Below are 13,784 nucleotides of genomic sequence, written 5' to 3'. Positions count from 1 at the left end.
CTACCTACGGTTTGGGGTTTTTTTTCTTAAAGGCGAGGCTTGCATTCCTCAGCAGCTATGTACAAAGCTCCCTGAAACCTCGTCTCTCTAAAGTTACTGTGCAGGGCTTTCCAAGGCTGAGAGCGTCTGATACATGGGGAAGCACTTCCTTGAGGTGGAAGATCTTTCCCTTCACCTTTCCTCTTTTTCCCTGCAGGCTAGTGCCTACTTTTTATCAGTTTGCACAATCGCTTAGATAAACACCGAGGAGGAGATTCTCTTTAATTATCAAAGACACATCTTTTCAGGGGGCCAACAAAGCGGTTTATTTCACCCGCCAAACTAAAGGAGAGTTATTCCTGTTTAGAAGGAAGATGCAAGCGGTTTGGGACCTTGAACAAGGCAAATATGGTTTTGGTATGTTTACTTACAGTATTTTTTCTCTCTCTCTCTCTCTCCTTTCTCACTTTTCTCCTTGTGCTATGTGGGGTTGGGGATGACTTGGGGTTTTTCAAGAAAAAATCGGATTGCTAACGTGTATGGAATGCCTAGGACTGTGGTTTAAGGGGTTTGGGGAAGGGGAGACCGTCAATTCAATGCATTGCCATATTTTATTACATGTGTGTGGTAGGAGAGGTGGTGGAGGGGGGAAGAGGGGGAATATACAATTGCAAAGCTGCCAAAATATGATTAAACCGAAGCGTAAAGACTGCGGTGCCTCCCATCTCCTCAAACTCATTTCCTTCGCTAGAGCAAACTAAAAGCCAGTCCTTATAAGCGTGCTTTTCCAAGCAACAGACGACTCGGTTTTCTAGCAAAGGAGCTGCTAGGCTCGCACTAAGTGTCAGAATATACTGTTCGATTTGCCTCGGCGCTGCATTTTGCAACCTTGTGCAACTGACAACCAGCCAGGCAGGGAGGGAGGAAAGCGCTGCCCGGCGCCCTCGGCCGCGGCTCGGGGAGGCGAGCGTTCGGTTAGCTAGGAGGAGAAGCGCGACGAGAAGGGTACTCACCATCGGGCGGGGTGGTGGAGCTGGCGTGCGAATTTCAGGCAAACGTTTACCTTTTTGCTGTCTATTGCAACCGCGTCGGGCTGACTTAAGCAATTCTGTGCTCTATCCAAAACGTTCAAGGAACAGTTCCTCATTTTTAAAAAGCCAGCGAGAGAGACGACAGAGACAGAGAAAGAAAAAGAGAGGAGGGGGTGAGGGGGACGCACATAAACCCAGTTCAGGAAGGGAAAAAAAAAAAAAAAATCATCACCTCTCCGCCAGGGAATCGGGAAACGCAGAGATCTGAGTCCGGTCCAACCAAGTCAAAGCCAATTAATTTTAAATCCTGAAGAATTATTCAGATTAAAATGTACAGAAGTTTCATTCTGCTATGCCTACGTGAGCTCAAAGTCGTTTCCCTTTAAGAGCTCTTTTCTTTTAAAGTTGAATTTTAGGCAGCGAGGACTCTTACACTAGGGGGCAGACAGATACTGTACTAGCTCCAATCTTAAGCAATTTTTTCCCTCCCAGCATATGCTCTGATTTAGCACTGTAAATTTTTCAGAGGACCCAACTCTGACAGCCCCTGGTGATTTTCAAAGTACCACAAGCCAGTGGTTAAAAATTGCATTGACTTGGAAGTTCAGAGAGACACAATGGAAGCCCCTTTCCCTATTCATGGAGCTCCAGTGTGGTGGAAGAGAAAAACACACACGGACTAGATTGAGGGGAAGGAGGATTTCAATGAATCCTGGTGGACAGAACTGGTTTCTACTGAGTTCAGAGTTAAACTCAGCATTTGCTGGGGTTTGTATTCATATTGTGATTTAATTTGTGTAGAATTACAGGCACTTTCTGCAAGAAAATCATATTCCTGGGTGGGTTTTTTTTTTCCCCTACAGTTAAACAAATGTTTTTTCAACTTTCTCTGGCCAAATTTAAGCTTGCCATTCTTCTCATTAAAATAAATTTATATCTGCAATAAAAGACTGGGCTGGATTAAAAAAAACATATTAATATTTATATTTTAGCCTTAGAGCTGTTTTGTTCAAAGAATACGAACATCTCTGAAGAAGACATTTTAAAACCTGCTCCCCTCTTTTTCATTCTCAGTCTGCAATCTTCTCTCTTCTTCCATACAATAAAATTAACTGCAATTGATAGTCATTTTTTGGTTTGTTTTTGGCTTTTTAATAGCACCCCCATAACTGAATGAGTCCTAAGATAAAGAGTAAAACACCTCTGACTCTATAGCTGCCCTGGGGTCGTATGCCTAGCAGACTCCAGAGCTGTTGAAGATGGTTGGGAAATCCTTCATTTAAAATCTGAGGCCATCAGAGCGTACTTCAAATACCAAAAATCTCAAAGTGGACGGGGTAACTCTTGCTCCTCAAAATTTTTCCCACTGCATGTTTGTAGAAGGTTATCTTGCCATAGAAATGCCTGCACCCAAGAGGCAAGTTTAGGGTTTCTCTGTAATCAATTATTCTTATCTTCTATTAAATTGAGATAAGGATACCCATTAGATTTTCTATCTCAACCCCAGCCCTACCACATCTTTGCTGAGTCTGCCCCTAATCTATTGACATCTGTAGCATTAGGCAATTCCTCCTCGAATCATAGAGATTGAAAAGAAAAAGAAGAAAAAAGACACAACCTTCTCTGAAATGATTTCTCTTCCATCCTTCTTGTCCTCTTTAGGAGAAAATTATATTGTATCTATAATCATCCTGAAATTTGCTGCCTGGCTTCCCTTTACGGCAATCTCATTACACACCAGGTTCATGATAGTTCAGTGTCCACTGAAGGTTAAAAAAAAAAAAAAAAAAAACCTCCAAATAATCCCAGCACCTGCAGCTTTAGTGAAATATCTAATTTCAGCGGAGAAACGGTGAGGGCTAAGAAGGTTTCAAGAACGAAGCAAGGAGGATCTTTTCTGCCCTAAAACCAAGCCCCTCTCCGCCTACATCTTCCTTTAGTTCTTAGCTCGTATTCTGCCCCTGTGTGTAAAGTGTATTGAGTACAGAGTACAATCTACACATGTCAATTATTTGTACAATTTATTTTTTTAAATTCTTCATTGCCTCGATTTCTCAAACTACTAAGGATGCTTTCCTGTGGTCATTAATTTACTCTTTATGTGTGTTCATGTTTCCTAAAGCTCAGCATGCTTTGTGTAAAATATCTTAATTGTTCATAAACCTGGTTGGATTACTAGTCCATAGATTTTTCTTGGTGCAAAGAGTGTATGATGGAGTCGCAGTTTTGTTCTATAAATGTTGAATAGTGATGATCCACTAGCTGGTCAAAAGCGAACAGAAAGATTACTGCGTTGGAATATAACGTGTTCTGGGGGACAATTCTAGATGTTTGATGTTTAAAACTAAATGCTCCAGAATTCAGAGATACAACCGGCTTGATGATTTTTAGCACATTGAGCAGAATGGCACAGGCAATGAAGTTGTTCTCATTGCAGCGAATCTCTTGAGGTAGAATATGGCTTGTGCAGTGATTCCTGTGACTTATACTTGGTATTATTGCCAATTTGGGGCAGAATCTCTGTGTGTGTTTTAATGGCTGTATGAATGCTTAAAAGGAACTTGAGGAACAATGAAGTCCTACTCAACTGTTCTATGACCTAGGAGTATAGTCGCTGAAGTCTTTGTCTGTGTACGTTGACAAATGTGCATCTGATACATGTGCGCTTACATGTGTGTACAGAGGGTACGCACAGGGGACGCTGGAGGCTGCGTCCACTTGTCCATCAGCCAGCAGAAAGGTCTTTTCACCTCTCCCCACGACTGGGTGTGTGTCAGGACGCTCGCTGGCTTGGGAGTTAGCTGAAACTAACCAGAGAGAATAAAGTTGAAGAAAATTGATTTTAATTGCGTCATGACAATGAGATGAAGTCTACTTCGGCTTCTCAGCATCTGAGATGCTTTATTTGAGCAATTAAAATGTCAGGCCACGTACCTGTGAAATGTTAACCCTACATGGACAAAAAAGAAAAAAAAAAGAGCCACTGAATGGCTCTTTTTATTTAAAAAAGAAAGAAAGAAAAAGAACCACCAAACCAAGCAAGTGATCAGACTTGAATAAGGAAAGGGTCTATTCCCGGATTTGACCAAATGGTTCGTTTGAAAAATGCCTGCCAGCTGGGCTCTAGGTACCTTCCCATCCTCACCCACTACCCCTCTGCAAAGAAACCCGGCAACTTTTCTCTTTCTCTGGCACCGCGGGCACCAAGATGCGCCGGGAGCCCCGGGTGGTGCGCGAGCTGCGGATCCGGTGGCATTGCCAAGTTGTGAGAATCGAAGTCCCCGATTCCATCCAAAGCCTCTCGCGGAGCCTTTAAGAGGCGTCGTTCCGTGCGCGCCGCGCTCCTCACCCCGCCGGGGCGGAAACCTCGGGTGCGGGGTGCGCAGAACGCTGTGGCCGCGCGCCCGGGGACGGCGCGGGCCCATCCCCCGCCTGGCTGCCGCGGGGGCATCGCCACCCCCGCCCCGCCCCCCGCCCCGAGCCCCCGGAGCGCCCGGAGCCCCGGCCGCGACGCCGCTCGCGCTAGGACCGGGCTGCGCCCGCGGCCGCCATGGCGGGGCCGCCGCGCTCCGGCCAATGACGGCGAGGGGGCGGCGCGCGCGCGCCTGGCCAGGCCAACCCCGGCGGCTGCCTTATAAGGCGCGCCGTCGCCATGGCAACGTGCGCTAAGTTGCAGCAGTCGTGTCAAAGTTCACTATATAGAGAGCTCAGTGAGCTGATCGCGGAGAAGCCACTTCTGCCAGCCCCGGCGCCTATAAATCGCATTCCCTCCCGCGCCCCCCTTTTTAGCATATTTGATCACTTTGATTCTCTGTTCTTTTCTCTCCGCGGTGTGTGTGTGCGTGCGCGCGTGTGTGTTTTCTCGTCCTCCTCCTCCTCTCCCCGAGTTGCCTTCTTTCTCCGGGTGCCGTGCTGCCTTTTTTCCCCTCTTTCATTCTTTCTCTCCGTCTTTTTCTCCCCCCTCTGCGCACGAAGGATGTGCTTCTAGGTGGTGATCTGCCCTCCTCTCTCTCTTTTATCATTTCTCCCCCGCCGCCGGCGAGTTGACTCTTTCCCTATGTGTGTGAGGCGGCTCCGGCGGCAGCAGCAGCGGCTCCGGCGGCGGCAGCAGCGGCAGCAGCGGCAGAGCCTTCAGCGGCGGCGGCGGCGCTAGACGCGGCGGCTCCGGGCCCGACCCGGCGGCTTCGGCGGCGGCGGCGGCGGCTCCAGCTCCAGCTCCGGCGGCGGCGGCGGCCCAGGCGGCCCGCAGGGAGCAGCGAGCGGCCTCTATCCGGCGAAAGCGGGCGGCGCGGCCGGAGCGAGCGAGGCGCGCGCCGGGGCGCCCGGGGCAGGCGGCGGCGGCGGCGGCGGCCCAGCGCCAGGACGACGCCGCTCAGCGCCCGACGCGGACCACTTTCATGCTGATTCCCCTGGACCCGGGCAGCGCTCCGGCCACTCCGCGGGCCGCCGGCCTCCGCCCCGGCCTGCCTGGCTCTCTGGGCGCGCCCGAGCCCGGCGCCTCTGCTCTCCGAGTCCTCCCGATTTCGATGGCTTTCCTGAATGGCTGACTGTGGGCTGCCCTGGACTTGGCCCCCGGACAGTCGCCTCTCCTCCTCCTCCTCCAACTCCTCGGCTACACACCAGCTCTGAGAGCGAGAGAGTAAACCAGAGAGGGAGGGAGAGCGAGCGAGGAAGATCTTTGGAGAGATTTTTTTTTTTTTTTTTTCCTCCTACTTCTGTCTTGAAGCCAGACAATCGACTTGCAGCTCTCCCTCCCCCTCTCTCTCTCTCTCTCTCTCTCTCTCTCTCTCTCTCTCTCTCTCTCCACGTTCTGCTCCCACTTGCTCTCCCCCGGCCCCATCCCCTCCCCTCCCCGGCGGAAAGCCCCCCGAAAGCAACAAAGCTGAGCCGAGAGAAACAAACAAAACAAACACACCGGGCCAGACGAGCCATCGACAAAACTTTGCAAAAGCAGAAACAAAAAAGGAAAAACTAACCAACCTCAACCAACCAGCCCCCCCGAGCCACCCGGGGCGCCCTCCCGCGCCCTCTCGCACCCTTTGCACACACAAAAGGCGGCGCGCCGGAGCCCGAGACCCGGGAGCCCGCCGCCGCCCGCAGCCAGGGGAGCAGGAAGTCCGGACGCGGCCCCCATAGATATGGCAATGGTAGTCAGCACGTGGCGCGACCCCCAGGACGAGGTGCCCGGCTCTCAGGGCAGCCAGGCCTCGCAGGCGCCGCCCGTGCCCGGCCCGCCGCCCGGCGCCCCGCACACGCCACAGACGCCGGGCCAAGGGGGCCCGGCCAGCACGCCGGCCCAGACGGCAGCCGGCGGCCAGGGCGGCCCTGGCGGGCCGGGTAGCGACAAGCAGCAGCAGCAGCAGCACATCGAGTGCGTGGTGTGCGGGGACAAGTCGAGCGGCAAGCACTACGGCCAGTTCACGTGCGAAGGCTGCAAGAGCTTCTTCAAGCGCAGCGTGCGGAGGAACCTGAGCTACACGTGCCGCGCCAACCGGAACTGTCCCATCGACCAGCACCACCGCAACCAGTGCCAGTACTGCCGCCTCAAAAAGTGCCTCAAAGTGGGCATGAGACGGGAAGGTATTGGCCTCTCATTTCTCCTCCCCTCGCCCGGGGTCCCGGGGCCCTGGGTGCGTTTGGCTAGCCTGCTCTGGGTAAGGACACAGACGCCCCAAGCTCTTCTCTTCGTATTGCAGCTGAAAGGGTTTTTATACTAGAAGCAAGTTCTGCAGTGGAACCCAGACCCCCCCCAAATCCGCATGCTTTGGCCGACTGATTTCCTCAACTCTCTTCGGGCTGTTTTCATTTCCTTTGCATTGATGGCCAGTTCATTCGAGTTCGCCTTTTTGCAAGGGATGGGGAGGTGGTGGTGGTGGTGGTGATGATGGTGGTTGTTTTAAAGCCTGGTTTACTTCTCTTTCCTCTCCGTTTCTCTCTCTCTCTCCTTGTTTTCCCTGCATGTTCAACATATGTCCCTCCTCCCCACCCCTCTCCCCAGCCCCCACCCTCTCAAAAAAAAAAAAAAATCAACCTGAGATTGTACTTTTTGTACAGGAGGTTCAAATTACAAATGGCAATTTTATGCACTTCGCCGTATTAACGCTGCCGCCCGGGCAGCGCTCATGTGACCCTCCGTGGATTAACATTCGGCTAAAAAAAATACCTCTGTTTTCTTTTTTCCTTTCACTTTTGAAAGGAGGAGAGCGCGATAGGGAGTAGGAGCAGGGTGGGCGAGGGGCCTGGGGCGGCTGCTTTCGCTCTGCGCGAGTTGGGTCTTTGTGATATGAAATTCGCCGAGCGCCGCGAGCCCTGCTCGGCCAATGGCGCGCTCGGCGCCGGGCGCGGGCTCCGGGTTGCGGCGAGCGAACGCCCGGGTTTCTTTGTGTTTCTGCGAGAGCGACTCTCCCCGTCCGGCGTCAGATAACCGCTCGTGCCCGAGCCTGGCCGGCCCTCCCCGACCCTCCCGGGCGGCGCCGCCGCCGGCCGCCTGCTCCCCGCCTCTCGCCCGGCTTCCTCTCGCCACGGCCGGCCTGTCTCTCCGCCCTCTCTCTTCCTGCGAGCACACCGAGTCGGCTGCCGCCAGACCTTGGCTCTCGGCTCGCCTCTCGCCAGGGGTGGCCCGCGGGGCCGGGGCTGCGGGCTTGGGGGTGTGGGGTATGGAGAACGGTGCTGGGGTGGCCAAAGGCCGTCCGGGGTGAAGCTCCTCGGTGTCTTTTGCAAAAGCGTCTCCCCCTCCCCCCAGCTTCGGGCCCCCCCCCCCACCCCGCGCTCCTTCTCCTCCAATCAATAAAAATATCAGCCGTTCAGCAGTAAAAGAAGAAAGATGCCCCCCACAATGCTCCATCCCTCCCAACGTGCCGGGGACCCCGAGGCAAAGTGGTCCATGCTGGGTGCGCGGCCTCCCGGCCTGGAACGGGCCTCTGAAGCCAGTGGGCCGCCCTGATTGCCGGAGCTGGCCTGGGTGGTGGTCGGAGGAGAGGGCGGCCGGGCTCCCGGAGCCCCTCGGGTCGGTGGCCCTGGCTCACGGGTGAGAGAGGGGCAGGCCTGCCGGTTCCTGCGCCGCGCGGAGTCGGGGTCGGGGGTTTTGGGGGGTGAGGGGGGCGGGCTTGGGGCTGACCCTGCCGAGGGAGCAGGGGAGACGAGGCTGGGCATTAACGGCAGAGTGTCTCCTTTCCTCCCCGCAGCCGTGCAGAGGGGCAGGATGCCGCCCACCCAGCCGAGCCACGGGCAGTTCGCGCTGACCAACGGGGACCCCCTCAACTGCCACTCCTACCTGTCCGGATATATTTCCCTGCTGCTGCGCGCGGAGCCCTACCCCACGTCGCGCTTCGGCAGCCAGTGCATGCAGCCCAACAATATCATGGGCATCGAGAACATTTGCGAACTGGCCGCGCGGATGCTCTTCAGCGCCGTCGAGTGGGCCCGGAACATCCCCTTCTTCCCTGACCTGCAGATCACCGACCAGGTGGCCCTGCTCCGCCTCACCTGGAGCGAGCTGTTCGTTCTGAACGCGGCCCAGTGCTCCATGCCCCTCCACGTCGCCCCGCTCCTGGCCGCCGCCGGCCTCCACGCCTCGCCCATGTCCGCCGACCGGGTGGTCGCCTTTATGGACCACATACGGATCTTCCAAGAGCAAGTGGAGAAGCTAAAAGCGCTGCATGTCGACTCCGCCGAGTACAGCTGCCTCAAGGCCATAGTCCTGTTCACCTCAGGTAGGAAGGAACCCTGCTCTCTCGTGCCTGGGGGCTCCTAGCTGAGAGTTAGGGCCTAAAACTCTTGGGAGCCCCCAGAGCCACACTGTCGAGGGAAACTTGGAATGGGAACTCTGCCTAGCGGTGGGGCTCCGGCAGGCTTGTTCTGGGGAGAGGAGAGGAAGGCTGGGCCACGGGAAGGATGCTTCAGACTTGACTGTCTCAAAATGGGCCATGGGGAAGCCTCGCAGGCCTGTTGCCCTTCCGCCAGACCAGGATGCACGCTCCTGTTCCCTCCCTCACCTCAGGCACTCTGGGCCAGCTGAGCGGGAATCTCCTCTACCCCCATGGCTCTCCTGTCACCCGGGCTGAGCCTCCGGGAGATGCCTGTAGGCGCTGGAACAGTCCTGGTATCAGCCCCTCAGGGGAAGGTTTGCCCCTGGCGGGAGGGGGAAAAGTTTGCCTGCTAACTCAGTGCAAGTTGGAGCTCCAGGCCCGGCCAACCTGAGGGCAGCAATTTTCAAAAGCATATTTTTTCTTAAAACAATGCAGACTGTCCAGAGAGGGGAAAGAGCTGTCAGGAAGGGGCAGGAGGAAGAAAGGGGCCATCATCACTCTTCAGAATGTCTGCAGGGGGTTCAAGACTCAGGTCTGTCGTTTCCCCCGCCCAGGCAAACACTTAAGGCAATTTTTAAACACCCCAAAGTGTGTGCCAACTTGGGCTGGATATGAGTGTTGCCAGAGATATAAAACCATCACTGACTGCATTATGAAATCTAATTAGTTTGCAGGTAGTTTAACCTGTGTGAGTAATAGATCTAATGTTAATTAACTCTGGAGGTCAAATGATCATGGAAGGTGTCTGGCTTACCACTTTGGGCCACACCTGAGCCTTTTGGCTGGTCCCCCAGGCTGAGTTCAGCAGAGCCCAGGTGGGTGGAAATCACCCCTTCCACATGCTTGTTCCGAGTTGTCAGCTGACCCCCTTTGTCACGGTTCAGAGAGGAAGGGGGCTCCCCGTTCAAGATAACAAAATTTGGACCTGGGTAGGGCTTGGAACCTAGTCACCCACTGCAGGTTTTGCAGCTTGCAGTCAGGACACCAGGAGAGCTGAGGAGTTCCTGTAGCAGACAAAAAGATCCACAGTCTCTTCCTTATTGTTCCAAGGAAATCTGGGGACCCAAGTCTTGAGCTGAGTCTGTCTGTCGTAGGTTCTGAGTCCTTAACCCACTTTCTTTTATATATTACCTCTTTTTGCATAAAGTCCATCCCCTCCACCGTCACCCCCAAATTCTGTCTTTGAAAGTCCTTAGGTAATCAATTAAAGGGCAGTGTCTGGGCAAGGAAGGGCTGTATGCAGAGGCTTGGATCTGGATTATTTTTCTCGGGGGACCTGTCACAACTAGAACGGTTGCCTGATGCAAATGTACAGACAGGATCGTCCCCTAACCCAGAGTCACCTTCAACCCTTCCTGCAACCCAACACCCAGCCCATGTTCCCAGACCATCCAGGCGGTGGTTCCTTTCTTGAGCTCATTGTTAGCTCTTAGACTTACCTTAGTCTTCCAGGGAAAGAAATGGCTGATACTCTTGTAACAGTTTAATTTATTAGTGTTTGTAAAATGTAGAGGCCTGTGTGGAGAATGCAGATCGCCTCACAAAGAGATAAAGGTCCCTGTTATCTGATTCTGAGAGAGACAGTGCACTTGCGGAGAGGAGTCCAATGCAAACAGATCTTTTAATTTCTGATCACAGACACCTATGCATTCTGTAGATATGCAGAGCCCTAGATCCACACATGAGAAGGTTGTATGTGTGTTCTGGTTCTTGGGGTGGACTCAGTGGTGGCTTTTTTTGAATATCTGCTTTAAGGATTGACAATATGCATGTGTTAGCCCTAGTCTTGCCTGAGGAGCCCCCAAAGGTCAGGTCACAACCTGCACCGCCTTCACTGAGAAGCCTCTCATTTCAAAGGCACTTATTGTATTTTCACATATCTGAAAAAGAAACGTGTTTTCCTGAAGATAACAGGGAGGGGGTTTCTTCTTCTCGGAGGGACCTGGGTTTACCAAAAAAAAAAAATCAGGGGGGTGGGTAGGAGAAAAAGGGAGAGAGAAGAAAAGGAGGGAAAAGAAACAGCTCAAATGAACAGAGAGATCACAGTTTGCATGGCTGCCCTTCAATAGGCTAAACTGACAAGATCAGTTTTAAAGGGCCACTTAAATCAGTTTCAAAGACTGGAGAAAAATGAGTCGCCCTCTTTGGGGAGAATCTGAGGCTGGGTCGTGGGCGCCATTACCCGGGGCTGGGCCAGGTTGTTGCCCCCCCCCCCCCACTATATAATTATAAGCCAAACTATTATTTACAGAGGAGGAGGGGCGGAGCACTGGTAGTTTTGGTTTCATCTGTTTGTCAGTCTGTTTACTGACCTGAGCTGGATTCACCCGGTGCACTTTGCTTGGGCCTCCCGGTCACCAAGCCTGAGGAGTGGGACATAGAAAGCCTGCAGTACACTGAATTGTGTTCTGTTTTAAAGCTAATATCCCAGGACCATCTCACACAGTTCCCCCCTCCCCAGCCCCCAAGTTTTCAGTCCGTAGGCATTTGCTCCAGCTCCGGTTGGGGCAGTTTGACAGAGCACTGTACACACACTTCATGTGACCCATTTCAAACCTCTTAATCTGATGACTGAATTCTTCGTCGTCTTCTTCTTTTTTTTTTTTTTTTAAACTTTCTTCCAGATGCCTGTGGTCTCTCTGATGTAGCCCATGTGGAAAGCTTGCAGGAAAAGTCCCAGTGTGCTTTGGAAGAATACGTTAGGAGCCAGTACCCCAACCAACCAACACGATTTGGAAAGCTTTTGCTTCGCCTCCCTTCCCTCCGCACGGTCTCCTCCTCAGTCATAGAGCAATTGTTTTTCGTCCGTTTGGTAGGTAAAACCCCCATCGAAACCCTCATCCGGGATATGTTACTGTCTGGCAGCAGTTTTAACTGGCCGTATATGGCAATTCAATAAATAAATCAATCAAAATAAGAAGGGGGAGTGAAACAGAGAGAAAGAAAAGGCAAAAGACTGGTTTGTTTGCTTAAATTCCTTCTGTTAAGAAAGGATATAAAAGGATGTTACAAGTTTGCTAAAAGAAGAGAGGGGAAGAATTTAATGGACTGTGAATTTCCAAAAAAAAAAAAAGACTGTCGAATGAACTTTTACAGAATGCATTAAAAAAAAAAAAACTCCTGTGTCGGTCAGAACAACTTGCTACTTATCATTTTTGTATAAAAAGGAAATTAGTCTTTTTTCTTTTTTTGGGTAAATTTTGGAAAAATATTGCTAAAAGTGCATTTAAGGAGATTGGGAGAAAATTAGCAGAATGGAGAAAGTAAGTCTTTTTTTTTTTTTCCCAAATTATTAATTGTCCTGTGTCTATGTACCTCTAGCTGTTCTTTTTTGTACTTTTCTGGTTCCAAACCAGTTTATTCTGTGGTTCTATAATAAGTTTTGATATAATCTTGGCTTCTTAAAAACTGTGTATCCTTAAAATATATGTTCTGCAAGAATTAAAACTGAGTCCATGAAAATATCATAGGAAGACATAAAACTTTAAAAGGCAACTCAAAGATGATGGAAACGCACTTACAAGTGGTGACCAAAAATTTTAGATGAAGTTGAGCACTCTAATTTGAGAACTGGAGGAACCACATACAACACTAAAAAACTTCCCCTACCCTGACCCACCCCCGCTCCCCAAAAGACACCATGACAAACCTAGCTTTTTAAAAATATTTTAAGAAAGAGAATGAACTGTGGAATTTATTGGCAGCCAAGGAATGTGTCCAAGACACATGCTGAGGTTTTGAATAAAAAGTGAACTTTTGTAATTTGAATTGGGTCCCGCTTAGTTCTTGAATTGTTATGAAAATCCTATATCTGTTTGTATATTTGCAAACCCTTTGTATTATAATTGTTGATATTTTCCCTTTTTAAAAAATACCATTGAAATCAGCATGACAAAATAACACTGTTGGCACTTATAGGTAACGTGATTGATTCAGTATCTTAGAGTTTACAGTTTGTGTTTTTAAAAAAAAAACTGAAGGTTTTTTTTTTTTTTAAGTGCAACATTTCTGTATACTGTAAAAGTTATAATAACTGAACTGTTTGGTCGAGTCTTTGTGTGTTATATTCCAAGGAAATTGAAAGTATTCAGAAATTAAAATATTATTTGATATCTGAAACCTGTTTGGCTGTCCCCACTGTCTTTCCATCGAGAAGCCCCTGTGAGCTAGCTCTCTCTGAGCTGGGCCAGGGGCTCGCTCTATTTGTTCACTTCCCTCAGCCAGTTTGTTCAAAGGTAGACTAGTGTATTTGCCTGTTTAATTTGGGTGTGATGGGGTGGGGGAGCTGAAGTTAATGGTTTATCTATGGTTTAGGAAGTGCCATACTGATATAGCAAACCACCCCTATTCACCTAATCCTTCTTTTAATTAAAAATGGATTTTCCAGGAAAAAAAAAAAAAGGCCCTTATATTTGTCACACTTAAGTGCCTGCTTAGGGAAGGTATTGTGAAAAGTATTAGAAATCTGGAGATCAGTATCTATTTTATGATCAGGAAAAAATACTGTTTTGTACATTTCTGACAGTTACGCAGAGGGCGGTTCAAGCAAGCTAATCCAGCCTTGTCAATAGAAGGCAGTTGTTTGCAATGAGTTTTTCCTTAAGTAGGCGTGATTTTTAAAAATATTCTGTGGTTCTCATCTAGGGTGGTTGTTGAGAGGATTTCAAAATCAGTGATGTAGCTTAGAGTGGCTGAAGGGTTTATTTTTAATGTATATATGATAACTTGCAGTTGGCCTGCCTTCCCCTCCCCCCGTACGTTCCTTCTGTGAGAGCATGACCACAGGTCAAGGGAATCTTTTCCATTGGAGTTCTGCACATAAAAACACAGCGACATTCTGACATTTCAGATTGTGTAGATACAATCTGTACTACTCTTGGGATCCTTTGTCCTTAAAAGCCAAATTAAGAAAAAGAAGAGAAAGAAAGAAGGAAACTTTATAGGGTGTGTGGATTTGGAAGTATTA

The 13,784-nt window shown here is 50.4% G+C and overlaps 2 protein-coding genes across 10 annotated transcripts in view; one reads left to right on the top strand and one right to left on the bottom strand.

Annotated features, from left to right (window-relative positions):
• Positions 1–1,236, bottom strand: part of LOC138984413 (uncharacterized) — a 132,654-nt gene extending 131,418 nt beyond the window's left edge. For all 7 annotated transcript variants that reach the window (XR_011461680.1, XM_070358529.1, XM_070358532.1 and 4 more), the window contains exon 1: positions 993–1,236. Coding sequence is in view for 6 of the 7 variants with exons in the window: in XM_070358529.1 (XP_070214630.1) it covers positions 993–1,126 (134 nt within the window). In the remaining variant the exon portion in view is untranslated. The remainder of the gene's footprint in view (positions 1–992) is intronic.
• On the top strand, positions 40–13,219 carry NR2F2 (nuclear receptor subfamily 2 group F member 2). Of its 3 annotated transcripts, none has more exons than XM_005891572.3 (3): positions 40–396; positions 8,195–8,722; positions 11,443–13,219. In XM_005891572.3, exons 1-3 carry the CDS (start codon positions 354–356, stop codon positions 11,715–11,717), a joined length of 846 nt encoding a protein of 281 aa, XP_005891634.2. In that variant the 5' UTR covers positions 40–353; the 3' UTR covers positions 11,718–13,219. The 3 variants fall into 3 exon arrangements, with proteins under 3 accessions (XP_005891634.2, XP_070214626.1, XP_070214627.1); XM_070358525.1 differs by lacking the exon at positions 40–396 and adding an exon at positions 5,534–6,590; XM_070358526.1 differs by lacking the exon at positions 40–396 and adding an exon at positions 7,897–8,037.
• Positions 13,220–13,784: the final 565 nt, after the last annotated feature.

This window comes from Bos mutus, chromosome 21 (assembly GCF_027580195.1).
Source record: "Bos mutus isolate GX-2022 chromosome 21, NWIPB_WYAK_1.1, whole genome shotgun sequence".
NCBI lineage: Eukaryota > Metazoa > Chordata > Mammalia > Artiodactyla > Bovidae > Bos > Bos mutus.
Note: the sequence above shows the minus strand (reverse complement) of the source record. Positions and strands in the feature narration are given on the sequence as shown.